General features: G+C 37.9%; 1 protein-coding gene across 3 annotated transcripts in view; it reads left to right on the top strand.

The window, feature by feature from the left end:
* LOC126321896 (dynein regulatory complex protein 8) overlaps window positions 1-16,996 on the top strand; it is a 204,169-nt gene that overhangs the window by 136,124 nt on the left and 51,049 nt on the right. The window contains exon 5 of one of the 3 annotated variants that reach the window (XM_049994237.1): window positions 13,362-13,666. The exons of the other annotated variants lie outside the window; for them this stretch is intronic. Within the exon in view, the coding sequence (XP_049850194.1) occupies window positions 13,362-13,463 (102 nt within the window). The 3' untranslated portion in view covers window positions 13,464-13,666. Of the gene's footprint in view, window positions 1-13,361; window positions 13,667-16,996 lie in introns of those variants that run through there. 3 annotated transcript variants of the gene reach the window in all.

Here is a 16,996-nt window from a genome sequence, read left to right as displayed (position 1 = left end):
TCTCTTTGGCCACTATAAATGAACTAAGTCATGCCTTCTCCAATAAACTACTGCTCTGTGAGATAGAATCTCTGACAATGCTGTATTCAGTCAGCTCTACAGACCATATTGTGCCATGCATGGCAATTGTTGTCTCCTGTACCACTGCTCGGGCTTCCATGACGATGCTGCAAATTCTCTGCAATGATGTTGCAAGATCTTTTCTTCACCATTGCATTGTAATCCTTTTCCTTGCAGTATCTGCTTCTGAATTACAATTCTGATATGTCATTGTCAACTGGCACAAATTCATTAAAGATGCTCAAAAGGCAGTAGCTATGCATACGACAAATTTAACTAACAATAATGCTATGTCTCTTTTTTGACAAATCTTGAAGCACAGAGATATCTTTAGACAACTTTTTTTCTAAAATAGGATACACTGTACTATAAATAAAAATTACAATACTGTATCATAAATCTGTTTGAGTACATGTTTTTAAAAATGTGTCAGTTAATGATAGTTAATTATGAGTGAGATTGACAAATTAATTACATACTCATTAAGTAAAGTAGCTTTTTACAGTTACAGTGCAAATAAATAATATAATAGAGGGAAACATTCCACGTGGGAAAAATATATCTAAAAACAAAGATGATGTAACTTACCAAACGAAAGTGTTGGTATGTTGATAGAGACACAAACACACACACAAAATTCAAGCTTTCACAACCCACGGTTGCTTCATCAGGAAAGAGGGAAGGAGAGGGAAAGACGAAAGGATGTGGGTTTTAAGGGAGAGGGTAAGGAGTCATTCCAATCCCGGGAGTGGAAAGACTTACCTTAGGGGGAAAAAGGGACAGGTATACACTTACACACACATATCCATCCGGACGTGCGGATGTTTGTTAGTGTCTCTATCAACATACCAATGCTTTCGTTTGGTAAGTTACATCATCTTTGTTTTTAGATATAAATTATTTAATGGATAGATAAAAGTCTACTCACCAAGCAGCACCAGAACACAGAACATAAGAAGGAAAGACTTAACAATCTTTCCTTCTCATCCCATATGGTAAGTCTCCCCTGACCCGCAGTTCTGGGTGACTTTCACAAACTCTACCCCTTTTCCTAGACCTCTCCAGTCCTTTTCCTCCACCCTTCTTCCTTCCCCTTCTGCCTGAAGTAGGAACCATTGGCTCCAAAAGCTTGACAATAACAATAGTCTTTTATGTGTGTGTTCTGCCACCGCTTGGCGAGTAATTTTTTATCCATTCAATTAAATAATTTTATACATACAATATTCAGTTGTTTTTATTTTATGACAAATTAAGATACACATTAACAGATTATTCAGTGTAATTGAACATTTTAACTGTAATTAATTACATGAGATTTTTTGAAAATTTAGTGTGCCTAAGTGACATACATAGACAATAGGCATAAGAAATTAAGCATTTAAATTATGATTAAGGATGTATCCAAGGTTCTTGGGTCTCCAGCCGGATCCAATCGTCAAAGTCGGATCTGGCTGGACACCCGAGAACCTTCGATACAGCACATTCGCCGGGAAAGCCTCAGATCACAAATGATTAATGATGTTTATGTAGCTCCAACTTCCCACTTAAAATTGTTTGCAGTTATGGACCAATTTTACTGGTGGAAATTATCAGCAGCAAAATCAAATGCTCATCAGTTAGTTTATACTTGTAAATATTTTTTGTGTATTTCAGTTTGGAGAATCTTTTGACAGAAAAAAAAAATGCAGAAAGTGGAAAGAAAGCCGTGAGCATACTTGTGCAACTGGTCTTACTGTGAGAGTGGAATTCTCATTAAATTCCAGCAATGGTGAATTTAAATATTTATCTTTATCAAAAATTCTGTCTGAAGTTCTGGGCATTAAAAGGATTTTGAAAATCTCGATATCATTTGCAATTGCATGAAAAGCTGAAAAATGAGACTCAAAATTTATTTTAAAGCACTCAAGTTTCAATTGCAAAATCTACAGGAAATGTAGTTTCTGACTGCAGATCGAATAAGGTTATTCATTCATTTGAGATTGAAACAAAACCATTTTTTGTTGACAGGATTTAATACGAGTGTCCAAGTAAGGCAGTAGCTGGTTTTCTCAATTTAGTTTTAAATTAAGGTCATTCAAATGTTTAATTAAATCAGTATACAATGATAACTTCTAACAACCACTCATAGTTTTGTAAGCTAGAGGACGATTTCTTTCATTCAAGAATATTTCAGTTGTTATTGGAGCTTAAAAAAATTGTGTCAGAGGCTTTCCACAGCTAAGCCACTGTACTGCTGTATTACATGGCAGGACACTTTCTTCAATTTCTTTAATAAACTTACAGTATTGATGATAATTGAAACCATGTGATATTTCATAAATTTTCTACTACTTTATAAATTTCTTCTCACATGGCCATGCCATGAATGTTATGAACATCAAGAAGCTCTTCACACACTTCATAATTTTTGTTTGTCCCTCAATAAAATTAACACCAGTGCAGTATCTGAGAGATCTGTTGACTCATCTAGAATCAAAGAGAATCACTCTAGGTGCTGAATTTTCTCAGACAACTGAGTTAATATATTTTCAGCAATATCATTTATGATTTGAGCCTAATTGTTGCCGGACAAAGTGGTGTTTTAAAATAAATTCTGGACACACCTCTTCAACTGATCTAGTCATGCAATTGAGTTGCTATCAGTAAATTGTTTTCCATGTTTTGCTATTGAGTGAGTGAGCTACACAGGAACTATCATGAGTTGCTGCTTCTTGTTCAGCATCTACTTTCTTAAACAATATTTGCTGAGATTTTAACACATGTGTAAAATAAGCATATATTTCTAACCATTGGCTAACTGTGAGAATATTTAGTCTCATAATTGTATTATTTGGGAACTGATAGTCTTTCATTGTAAATTACATGCATTGCCTTATTATTTGACTCAGTCACAAAATACACTATGTAATCAAAAGTATCTGGACACCTGGCTGAAAATGACTTACAAGTTTGTCGCGGTCTCCATGGGTAATGCCGGAATTCAATATGGTGTTGGACCATCCTTAGCCTTGACAGCTTCCACTCTCACAGGCATACAATCAATCAGGTGCTGGGAGGTTTATTCGAGGATGGCAGCCCATTCTTCACAGAGTGCTCCACTGAGGAGAGGCATCGATGTTGACTGGTGAGGCCTGGCATGAAGTCGGCGCTCCAAAACATCCCAAAGGTGTTCTCTAGGATTCAGGTCAGGACTCTGTGCAGGCCAGTCCTATTACAGGGATGTTATTCTTGTGTAACCACTCCATCACAGGCCATGCATTATGAACAGGTGCTCTATCATGTTGAACGATGCAATCGCCACCCCCAAATTGCTCTTCAACAGTGGGAAGCAAAAAGGTAATTAAAACATCAATGTAGGCCTGCACTGTGACAATGCCATGCAAAACAACAAGGGGTGCAAGTCCCCTCCATGAAAAACATGGCCACACCATAACACCGAAGTTTACTGTTGGCACTACACACATTGGCAGATGATGTTCACAGGGCATTCGCCATACCCACATCCTGCCATCGGGTCACCACATGGTGTACCGTGATTCATCACTCGACACAATGTTTTTCCACAGTTCAATTGTCCAATGTTTACACTCCTTACACTAAGCGAGGCACCGTTTGGCATTTACTGATATGATGTGTGGCTTATGAGCAGCCGCTCAACCATGAAATCCATGTTTTCTCACCTCCTGCCTAACTATCATAGTACTTGTAGTGGATTCTGATGCAGTTTGGAATTCCTGTGTGATTGTCTTGTTAGATGACTGCCTATTACACACTACTACCCTCTTCAACTGTTGGTAGTCTCTGTCAGTCAACAGATGAGGTTGGCCTATATGCTTTTGTGCTGTATGTGTCCCTTCACATTTCCACTTCACTATCACATTGGAAACAGTGGGCCTAGGGATGTTTAGGAGTGTGAAAGTCTCCTGTACAGATGTATGACACAAGTGGCACCCAATCAACTTACCACGTTCGAAGCCCATGAGTTCCGCAGATGGCCCTATTCTGCTCTCTCACAATGTATAATGACTGCTCAGGTCGCTGGTATGGAGTACCTGGCAGTAGGTGGCAGCACAGTGCACCTGATATGAAAAACGCATGTTTTTGAGTGTGTCCAGATACTTTTGATGTCTCCATTGGTCTTTAAAATTTCTTCACTCACTATCTTCTGTTCCTTTTCCATATTTACATGAATTCACACCAAAGAAATGCTATTGGGAACTATTGCCATTGTGTAGTGAGAAATGTGGGAAAATACTCTGCATTGCTAACGCCGTATGCAGCTCATGCTATGCTCTGACCACTCACTGTGATGTTAATTACACATGGAAGTAACAAGGTTTTGTAAGAGTGTGTAACAATGACTTTCATGAATGGTATTTATTTGTAGCAATGTATAAGAAATGAAATTAAGGCCAAGCAGTTCACTGAATAATGACTATTGCAGTACCAATCAGTGTCAGCTTGTAAAGAAAGACAAGAGAGGTTAGCACCACAAAAACTTTTGGACTGTACCAAGAAGTTCCTGTCAGCACTAGGGCACCAGGCCTCAAGAAAACTTAACATAGCTAAATCTTGGTCCTCAGGACTTCGCAGAAGTGCCAGAATTATCCTTAGGCTAAAATGGTTGGAGACTCCTGCATTAGGCTATCTGAGCATTATGTATGTACTATTGTACATAATATGTATATAGTACATATGAGTGGTGGTAAACATCAAAACTTTTAAATTCTGCCTGGGATTTCAGAGGAGTAATGGATGTCAGGCCTCATGAAAACTTAGACTTTAGCTAGTTCTTGACCCTTGGAACTTCTGTTAGTGGAAGAGCCAGTGTGGCCCTCAGGCTAAAATGTTTGGCGACCACTTTTCTAACCCACAAACACACACACTCACTCACTGACAGGAGAGGGGGGGGGGGGGGGGGTGAGAGAGAGAGAGAGAGAGAGAGAGAGGTAGAGGGGGGGGGGGGGAATAGTCTCCAAAATTGTTGAATAATCAGATTTATGTAAGGATTTCTGTTGATATATGACAGGCTACTCGTAACACAAGTACACTTCAGACTGTATTTTGGATACAACTGTAAGAAAGAAATGAGATACAGCAAAATCTTGTTAGGACTCTCTTCAAGGGTATGTGAGTAAAGCACACATCATTCAGAAAAAAATTTAAGTGGGAATTATGATAGCAGACCTTTATGTAAGAAGTAATCTTAATATGCGTCTGCATAAAAAGATTCCTGATGTAAGATAGAACTGTATGTGCTATTGTAATGGAAATTCAGTTATTTTTTTGCAATAGAGTACAAACTCCTTTTTTAGGAACACAATAAGTACACCTTTTTAAAAAATGGGTGAAAATAATATTGCTTCAGTTTGCACTGATGATTAAGTACAGACTTTTCTGTGTGATTAATCGTCATACTATTTACATCATCAGACAATTCAACATTTCCTGCAAAGACATATTGCACATCAGAGTAACTATGCCCAGAACCAGATGTTTCAAAAGAAGTAATTCTGATTCCTATTCCATCTTTGCATAGTTTTCAACACAAATCTTCTGTATAACCTTCTGTTTTCTGCAGACTACCTGTAAGTCTTCAAGAGCAGAATTTTTAACGTAGACATTTTCCACTCTACATGTTTACAACATAACAATTTTTATCCATTTGGTCATGAACATTATAAAAATTTTTCCCCAGAAATTCCAATGTACTGTTACATATGACTCGAAGTTCTACAACAACCAAAACTAAGTGCAGTTAGGCAATTTAATAGCTTCCTGGACTTCAGGACATTGTATTGCACATTGTTTTATAGATAATGTTGAACAAGATGGCTGCAATAAAAAAAAGTTCTCACACTTTTATGATTGCTGAAGAAGTTTGTTTGTTATAGCGGTCTCCTTATCCATTTTGTGATCAAACACTTTTAGTCATGTGACAAATTTATCTCTTGTTATCCAGACACCTCACCGATAAGTCTATTCACCTGGCAGTTTACATGTTTTGGAAGAAATGAAGATTTGCAGTATTATCAATGACAAGCAACATAATTTTATCTTGCCTTTCAGCACTGGCACTATTGAGAACCAGATCTCTTTCTTGCTGAGATTTCTACTATGTTAATCTTCATTTTGCACAATGTAAAATTTATCAGGCATAACTTTGAAAAACAGACAAAATTTGTCTGCTTTAAAAATATTGGCAGTGGTTTCATTCTGTGCCATCAGTTCTTCTAGGACACCATATTTATATAATCTATGTTTATGGTCTCGTCCTCATCACTGATTTTTCAGTAAACAGCTCAAACACGTATCTTAATCCTATGGTGCATATGCACAGAGAAAATAAAGATTTTCTTTTTTCATCTTCTTCTCAATTTCTAGAATCTTATCCTAAAATTATTGTTCTATTCAGAGGAATAATGCAACCCTAACTTGTCATATCTGGTAAACTAAAACTTGTCCAGCTCAGCACGTCATTGCAGCTCCTGGTTTCTGATGAAATTTATTCAACATCATTTCATTTGCTAGCAATGCATAGTAACATTCAAGACATCCAAGAGGCTGCATAAATTATTTTTGTGATAGCATCTTGTTTTCTTTGTACTTCCATGTTTGTCGGTTACTGAAAATGTTCTCTTCTTATTGTGAACAGTCACTGCGCAATACCCCAAACACTTTACGATATGGGTATGAAAATGTTCTTCCATGTCCATGCAGTTTGTCACAACTGGACAGGTAACAGGAAATCTCAGGTGACATTATTTGTTTTAGCACGTTCATAACCATTGTCAGAGTTGCATGTTCTTCATTGACTTTGCCACTCTCCATAGTAGGCTGGCAATAGTAGGAGCTCACTTACATCTTTGCAGGTACTTTCTGGTGTGAAGTTACTATATTGCCATCCCTTCATGAAGACACTTGTTGTACCTAAGCATGGTTCTTCACATGCAAATAAAATAACAAATATGTACGATATTTGTGCTCTCCTCTACAATAACTTGTTTTATGGTTTTCATTCACAAGCAACATTTGTCGGTAAGAATATCTAGGTATACACATCACTGCTCTGGAATGGTATATAACACCACAAATCTATGAAACCATCAGTAGTACCAAAATTTTGTAGAGCTCATACACTATTGTTTGCTGTCAGATATGGTGTTTGCAACAATTTTGTATGGATACAGGCTACTAGGGCTCATTTCATTGATCTCAACCAGTCAGTGGGTGATGTCTGTGGTTGTTATTAAAAACCTAAAGGTTCTTTACATATTTGTGGGGATGTGTTAAGGCAACCATCAATTCTCAGTCCAACACTGATCTCTACCCACAGTGTGCCCAGAGCATGTGTTAGCAAAACAAGCCGGGCAACAATATTATTCAAACATTACTTTAAAAGATCCCAGTCTGCAACTTCCATCAGAAGCGAATCAAAACAGTTACTGGTCTTAAATACACCATGTGGATTTTACCAGTGCCATATCCCAAAATAATTATAGCCACTGATCCATGGTATTCCACTCTGTATAAACTATATAGCCGATATTTTTATTGTAACAGACACTGCTTGCAGAAAGCAGCATGAACATTACAATCCTTTTGAAACTAATCTTGGAAAATGGTTTATTTTGTCAATTAGTGCAGTGTTTTCATTCTCAATCCAACACATCCTCTGTGACAAAGGTATCACACCTACAGGTAACCATGTTGATGCAGTAATATGTATGCCAGTGCTCACTAATCTCAAACAATATTGGCAAAATCACTTACTATGCAAAGTTTATACCACAAGCAGCATAAATCGTGCACCTGCTCTATTACCTGCACAGAAATGACAACATATTTGTGTAGTCAGCTTCCTTTCAACAGGCTTTTCAATGTCTTAAGGAAACTATAGCAGTAATTTTTCCCGAGGGCATCCAGCTTTACTGTATGGTTAACTGATGATGGCGTCCTCTTGGGTAAAATATTCCGGAGGTAAAATAGTCCCCCATTCGGATCTCCAGGCGGGGACTACTCAAGAGGACGTTATCAGGAGAAAGAAAACTGGCATTCAACAGATTGGAGCGTGGAATGTCAGATCCCTTAATTGGGCAGGTAGGTTAGAAGATTTAAAAATAGAAATGAATAGGTTAAAGTTACATATAGTGGGAATTAGTGAAGTTCGGTGGCAGGAGGAACAAGACTTCTGGTCAGGTGAATACAGGGTTATAAATACAAAATCAAATTGGGATAATGCAGGAGTAGGTTTACTAATGAATAAAAAAAATAGAAGTGCGGGTAAGCTACTACATAGTGAACGTATTATAGTGGCCAAGATAAACACGAAGCCCATGCCTACTAGAGTAGTACAAGTTCATATGCCAACTAGCTCTGCAGATGATGAAGAAATTGAAGAAATGTATGATCAGATAAAAGAAATTATTCAGATAGTGAAGGGAGACGAAAATTTAATAGTCATGGGTGACTGGAATTCGACAGTAGGAAAAGGGAGAGAAGGAAACATGGTAGGTGAATATGGATTGGGGCTAAGAAATGAAAGAGGAAGCCGTCTGTTAGAATTTTACACAGAGCAAAACTTAATCATAGCCAACACTTGGTTCAAGAATCATAAAAGAAGGTTGTATACTTGGAAGAATCCTGGAGATAATAAAAAGTATCAGATAGATTGTGTAATGGTAAGACAGAGATTTAGGAACCAGGTTTTAAATTGTAGGACATTTCAAGGGGCAGATGTGGACTCTGACCACAATCGATTGGTTATAAACTGTAGTTTAAAACTGAAGAGATTGCAAAAAGTTGGGAATTTAAGGAGATGGGACCTGGATAAACTGAAAGAACTAGAGGTTGTACAGAGTTTCAGGGAGAGCGTAAGGGAACAATTGACAGGAGTGGGGGAAAGAAATACAGTAGAAGACGAATGGGTAGCTCTGAGGGATGAAGTAGTGAAGGCAGCAGAGGATCAAGTAGGTAAAAAGACGAGGGCTAGTAGAAATCCTTGGGTAACAGAAGAAATATTGAATTTAATTGATGGAAGGAGAAAATATAAAAATGCAGTAAATGAAGAAAGGCAAAAAGGAATACAAATGTCTCAAAAATGAGATCGACAGGAAGTGCAAAATGGCTAAGCAGGCATGGATAGAGGACAAATGTAAGGATGTGGAGGCTTATCTCGCTAGGGGTAAGATAGATACAGCCTACAGGAAAATTAAAGAGACCTTTGGAGAAAAGAGAGTCACTTGTATGAATAATAAGAGCTCAGATGGAAAACCAGTTCTAAGCAAAGAGGGGAAAGCAGAAAGGTGGAAGGAGTATATAGAGGATCTATACATGGCAATGTACTTGAGGACAATATTATGGAAATGGAAGAGGATGTAGATGAAGATGAAATGGGAGATACAATACTGCGTGAAGAGTTTGACAGAGCACTGAAAGACCTGAGTCGAAACAACATTCCATTGGAACTACTGATGGCCTTGGGTGAGCCAGTCCTGACAAAACTCTACCATCTGGTGAGCAAGATGTATGAGACAGGCAAAATACCCTCAGACTTCAAGAAGAATATAATAATTCCACTCCAAAGAAAGCAGGTGTTGACCGGTGTGAAAATTACCGAACTATCAGTTTAATAAGTCACAGCTGCAAAATACTAACACGAATTATTTACAGACGAATGGAAAAACTGGTAGAAGCTGACCTCGGGGAAGATCAGTTTGGATTCCGTAGAAATGTTGGACCACATGAGGCAATACTGACCTTATGACTTATCTTAGAAGAAAGATTAAGGAAAGGCAAACTTACATTTCTAGCATTTGTAGACTTAGAGAAAGCTTTTGACAATGTTGACTGGAATACTCTCTTTCAAATTCTAAAGGTGGCAGGGGTAAAAAACAGGGAGCAAAAGGCTATTTACAATTTGTACAGAAACCAGATGGCAGTTATAAGAGTCGAGGGGCATGAAAGGAAAGCAGTGGTTGGGAAGGGAATGAGACAGGGTTGTAGCCTCTACCGATGTTATTCAATCTGTATATTGAGTAATCAGTAAAGGATTCAAAAGAAAAATTTGGAGTAGGTATTAAAATCCATGGAGAAGAAATAAAAACTTTGAGGTTCGCCGATGACATTGTAATTCTGTCAGAGACAGCAAAAGACTTGGAAGAGCAGTTGAATGGAATGGACAGTGTCTTGAAAGGAGGATATAAGATGAACATCGACAAAAGCAAAACAAGGATAATGGAATGTAGTTGAATTAAGTCGAATGATGCTGAGGGAATTACATTAGGAAATGAGACACTTAAAGTAGTAAAGGAGTATTACTATTTGGGGAGCAAAATAACTGATGATGGTTGAAGTAGAGAGGATATAAAATGTAGACTGGCAATGGCAAGGAAAGCGTTTCTGAAGAAGAGAAATTTGTTAACATCGAGTATAGATTTAAATGTCAGGAAGTTGTTTCTGAAAGTATTTGTATGGAGTGTAGCCATGTATGGAAGTGAAACATGGACAATAAATAGTTTGGAGAAGAAGAGAATAGAAGCTTTCGAAATTTGGTGCTGCAGAAGGATGTTGAAGATTAGGTGGGTAGATCACATAACTAATGAGGAGGTATTGAATAGGATTGGGGAGAAGAGAAGTTTGTGGCATAGCTTGACTAGAAGAAGGGAACGGTTGGTAGGATATGTCCTGAGGCATCAAGGGATCACAAATGTAGCATTGGAGGGCAGTGTGGACGGTAAAAATCGTAGAGGGAGACCAAGAGATGAATGCACTAAGCAGATTCAGAAGGACGTAGGTTGCAGTAGGTACTGGGAGATGAAGGAACTTGCACAGGATAGATTAGCATGGAGAGCTGCATCAAACCAGTCTCAGGACTGAAGACCACAACAACAACAACAAGGACTTTTTCAAAATGTTGTAATGCTGATACTATACCCATAAGGCCTAGAGTTAACACTAACAAATGGTGCATCCATTAAAGAATGCAAATCTTTAATATTGATTTTTGAACAAAGGTCTTAGGTCGCAAAGAAGACAGCAAAATGTCTGCAGTGGTGGTTGTTTGTTTTTAAGTGGGTGTAACTATGAAATCCGCTCTCATCATACTGCCCAATGCGTCAATGCAGAAACCGTATCCTGCCTTCCCACTAGCCCTGATAAAGAGTTCGGTCACTGCTAAATGGTTTGTTTTGTGCTCAGTCAGCATCTGAAACACACTATGGAATAATGTCCACTGGCAGCATATAGGTAGCCATGGTAGCATCCTGTGATCCAGTTGTGCACAAAGTTTTGTCAGTGGTGCAATCAGGGTGGCCAGAATAAGCAGAGCCAGCATTTCATAACTATTTTGCAATGAGACACAGACTCAATGAAACAAATAGCATCTTAATGTTGACCACAGTTGACTGGATGCTGGGTCATCATTCCATTACTGCTCTGGCACCACGATCTCCAGCTCTTTGATGCCTTGCAATGGGCGATGAAATGCATGAAGGCATTAGCATGGTGGAATGTATGCTGTGCGGGTATTTGTGCTAAAATTGAACTTGCCTGCCTCTCCTGTTATGCATGCTCCCTAAACCAGGTGGACCTGGCACAACTGTTCACTCAGTGGACACACTCAGACCACACATTGGAGAGAGTACACTTTAATTTTGCCAGGCTATTTCTGGGTCTTTGGTGGTTGCTGTTGGTGGACACTATTTCCAGTTTCCTTCTTTGTGGCAGTGATTTTTTTAAGTGACCACTTATGCTGCCATCCATTCTCTCTCTACAATCTTTGCAATAAAAGTAGCACTACACACAGTAGTGTCTGATGACAGTCCCCAGTTCATGGCATCACATTTAGGGGTCTCCTGTTCTCACAGCATCATCGAGCACTTGACCACTGCCCCTTTTCATCCAGCCTCCAGTGCAAAGTTTCTATCAACAGGGTCAGTTCAAGTGCAGGTGTTAAACCATGCTAGGCCTCCTGCACCCTGCGAAGCACACCCAACCTAAGTATGGGTTCTGCCTACATCTGAAGCACATGTGCCTTGGTATGCCCATTTGGGCAGCACCTGGTTGACCCGAAGTGTCATTGAAAGCCACAAGGGCCAGTAGCTTTTTAACATAGTGGTGAATCACAACTTCATAACCCCCAGTGCTCCCATCCTCACCACTAACTCTGACCCTGGGACTTCACACTCCAACAACAATTCACTGTGCTGCTAGCTGTAATCTGCTCTGCCTCTTCACCAATACAACCTGTGTCCCAAATTAACCCTTTCAAAAGCAAGTAGGTGAGTGGGCTACTATGGGAGAGCACATGGATGTGAAACTATTCTCACTGCCCAAATCTCTCCTAACCATGATTGGACAGGTGCAGCATTCTGCCTCCAACATGCTGCCAGCTAGCTGTCCCTGCCGTAACAAGCTGGATCATTTGAGTTGGCCAGTCCAGATGAGGCTGTGCTGCTCATTTCTTTGGCAAGGAGCCTCCCACACTGGCAACAGCACAAACTAGGCCTTTTGTCAGCCCTACATGCCGATTACACGGTGGGGGATTTAGTATACGCATCTACAGTTGGTTTGATAATGACTGAGAGTGTCTGTAGCTTGCTGCTGTGGCCACTGCCTCTGGCCACAAGAGGAAAAATAAATGTGTCTCTTGGTTGGTGCCACTCACATGGATATAAGGTCAGCTGGACAACCAGTAATAACTTGTTCCATGTTGTATGAAGTGCATATGTCATCATATTGCTGTACATACATTGACTCTCCTTTTGTTCTGGACTGTCTGGTTTTTGCTATTAGGATACGTATTCAGTAGGTAGCTGATGATGATTCTTGTTCTATTTACAGTTTACACTTTCAGATTGGAAGCAGACAGAAAGCACTTCCTTATTCTATGATAGAACTAAATATTTAATACAGTCAGGTTATAAGTTAGACAGACATTTTACAGATATTGAATAAAATTATTACAATTAATCAGATAATAGTATCCACCTAATAGTATGTCTGATAATGTCTGCAATATGAGAAATCTGTTTTTGGAACAAAATGCCTAAAATTCAATTATTAATAAATCAATTACAAGACATTTACTTTCTCCGCCACTTTATAGGATGGATCCTATATTTTATGAAAGTCTAAGGCTTGCATTGGTGATATGGCTGTTTGATCTGTTAAGTGATGATATAAGAAGATACAGTTTCACTAGTACAACTCTAACTGTAGTTCATAGTGTTTCATTATACCTTAGAGGTCCCTAAACTGTTTTGTGGCAAGTTCTGACCTTCTGTATATTGCAATTCCAGGTTAGAATAACAGACGAAAATGTGTATGAACTGGCAAAGAAGATAAAGCCACCAGAAACCCCAAATAAACCCACAATTTCACAATTATTGAGTAATTTGTGATGCTGCTTCCTAGCATTTTGACTTGGGCTGCAAAAATTGGACAAATAATGATACTACAATAAAGGATAAAATTTCACAATTGTTCTTTAAATGTCATTAATGCTTTTCAAATGTAATCTTTCTGTTTATATAATGATAACATAAATCTTGGACAGAAAATATACTATGATTTTTACAGTTCTATAATAAACAAATATACAAAAGTTTTGATTCTTGGATTGGTGCTTGTAGAAAGCAGAGTATTCTTAAGAGTGAAACATGTGTACTGTATCAGAGCTGTTACAAATGGGTTTGAAACAGATAATCTTTTCTGGTACTTTCCTATTACCTTGTTACACTTGTTACATATGATTGACAGTTTAAGTTGAAAAAGACAGGGAATAATAAAATTTTGGGTGAGGAATGATACGGGATAAAATAAGATATGATGGATGATTACATGGAGCAATGAGAGAGGCTACAGGATAGAGAACTTAAGGAGGTGGTTACAGGTTGAGGTAATGGACAGAGAACCAAGCAAACAGGGGTGGGGGCTTAAGGAAAAGAGGGAGAATTGAAAGAAAAAGTGAGATGAAACAGATTTAAAATTGAAAGTATTGGTGATGTATAAATCCATCTGGGGCAGAAAGTAGAAGGTGGATATAAGATAAAGAAAAGGAATTGAGAAAGAAACAAAAGTAAGATGAAGGGCAAGATGGAAGATTCATACTGTAGTGGTAATATGTGTACTATCCGGAACAGTGTTGTATTATCTGAGAATTAATTATTTTATCAAAAAGATTAGATCATACCACTACTATAAAGATGCAATGATTGAATATGACTGTGCATACTGTCAACAGAAAAGAAGTCATTTGTAGAAAACTAAATTTCTTCATTTCATTGCAATCATTGCATTTTGTAAAATGATTCTTTTTCATGTATTTTGATTAACTGTACTTGCTGTCCATGAGTATGATACTCACTCTTCAAAAAATAAAAACACTTCTATCAAAGGTAGAAATATTCAGCACATAATATTCAGTTTCATTTCAACTCATATCCATGACTAATGTGTTTTAACAGTTCTTCTTCATCTTTTATGATGATATATTCTAGTTTCACCTATATTAAATTTTCTAACATCCATTTTGGGAATACTCTCCACTCCCCAGGCTTTGGCCTATTAGAAACAGTGATCAGCGACTCACAGTATACTATCATCTGCAGAGTGAGCAATGCTGTATAGATCTCAGAAAGACAATATTTTCTCAGCACATGCAGAAATGAACAAAAGATATAAATTAGTGCTTACAACACATTCATAACCAAAATCTTTTATAAATTGGTGTTAACAGTGTTAAATTCTTTATTTCCTTTTTGTCTAAGTTTACACTTATAAATCCTGTGTTCACTAAGGTTATGAAAAACGTGGTAAAACATGGGTAAAACATCCTTTCTGATGCTCTTAGTTTCACCACATTTTCCTACTGAAACTGAGCGATACAAAATGTTTCTGTTCAACATGGTTCTTAACAACAGTTCTTGAACATTATACTGAGCCACTAATTATGATATGGTCTACTGTCCATCTTTATCAGGTGAATAAAAAAATACTAACAGATCACAAAGTCGGTTGTATTCAACTAAATCTTTTCATTACATTCCAGTCTTTGCATTTTATAAAATGATTCTTCTTCACATATTTGAGTTAACTTTTCTTGCTGTCCATGAATAATATAATCATTCGCCAAAAAATTGAAGATTGTAAAGTAAATTAATTATACAGTATAAGTCATACTTTTAATAACAGAAGATATGTCTAAACATATAAATTCATTTTTCAGACAGGAATTGTCTTTACGTGAACTATTTATAGCTCTTTATCATATATATTCACATGTAATGAGCATGTCACCTCTAGATTGCTACTTATGCAATATAGAATTCATTAAACACTCAAGCTACAATATTATGGTACAGTTCTGTACCTAAATCTAATGGCTACTTGTGACACAATTCCTTCTAGACTTTTTTTTTTTTTTCCCCGGAGAAGTTCCTGAAAAAGTTATTGTGGGGTTGGCTGTTACATGTATAATGTTTTTGTTGTCATGGTAGTCTGAAGTCTGCCTTGATACAGCTCTCCATGTCTCCCTGCGAAATATTTACAACTCCCCCTTCCCTCCATGACTTGCACGCACACACATACACACACACACACACACACACACACACAAACACACACACACATACAAGTGTACATCTGCCATTTACCAAATTGGAATTATCAACTGACCCTTCATTTAGTCAAATTGTGCCATAAACTTCTTTTCTCCCAAATTTGGTTCACTTCTTGCTCATTAGTTGCCTGATCTGCCCATTTAATACTTAGCACGACATTTCAAAAGCTTCCATTCTCCTATTATCTGAACTGTTTGTTGAACATGTTTCTTTTCTGTATAGGGCTAAACTCCAGGCAGATACCTTCAGGAGAGACTTCTTAATATTTAAATTTGTATCCAATGTCAACAAATTTCCCTTTTTTGCAAAAGCTTTTCTCGCTATTACTAGTTTGCAATTTATATTCTTTCTTCTTTGGCTATTATCATTTATTTTACTACCCAAATAACAAAACACATCTACTACTTTTAGTGTCCCATTCCATAATCTAGTTTTCTCTGCATTGCTTTCTTTAATTTCTTCATCATCATCAGTATCCTTGTTTAATGTTTGTTGTTCATCTTGTAATAACTGTTCAGGACACTATCTGTTCTGTTCTATAGCTCTTTCAGGTCCTTTGTCATGTCTGACAGTCTGATAGAATTACAGTCTCATGCAATCTCATGGGCAAACTTCAAAATTTTTATTTCTTCTCTGTGGACGTTAGTTCCCTTTCCAATTTTTTTGTTCATTTACTGCTTACTGAATGTACAGATTGAATAACATTTGAGATAGGCAACAACCCTGCCTCACTCCTTTCTTAACTACTGCTTTCTTTTCATGTCCTTTGGCTCTTGTAACTGTAGTTTGGCTCAGAATTTCAAAGCCAGTACTGACAAAAGTTTTCTCTGTACCTACTCTACAGGATGCTGAGCAGTATGGGTGAGCATTGGAAGGAAAGTGGCACAGTGAAATAATTAATTAAAGGAAACCCATGGTATATTCTGAAATTATGGGATACAGAAGGATTCACAATGGGGGGAAGGTGAAAACTGACTGTCAGTGTAGGGCATTGAGGATAAAATAAAAGGAATAGGGAATGGAAGTGGCAGCCGATCATGTTCATGTGGTCATTGACCTATCCTGATGAGCAGAGACAAAGGCAGAAGGCACTAGGCCATCCTTACGTGCTAAAATCTGGAAACTAAGAGATTCTGCTCTGTCTGATGTCTGCATTGCAAGAAAGAGAAGCAACGGCTTTCTATCCACGGGGCCCTCTAGTGGCCACACATATGACCCACCACCGACACTCTCTGTTGACTAAATGGTGATCTGGAGTTATCATTTTATTCAGCAGAGACACAAGGAAAGAGATACTGTGTTGAATTCAGCAT

Source organism: Schistocerca gregaria, chromosome 2 (genome assembly GCF_023897955.1).
Source record: "Schistocerca gregaria isolate iqSchGreg1 chromosome 2, iqSchGreg1.2, whole genome shotgun sequence".
NCBI lineage: Eukaryota > Metazoa > Arthropoda > Insecta > Orthoptera > Acrididae > Schistocerca > Schistocerca gregaria.
Note: the sequence above shows the minus strand (reverse complement) of the source record. Positions and strands in the feature narration are given on the sequence as shown.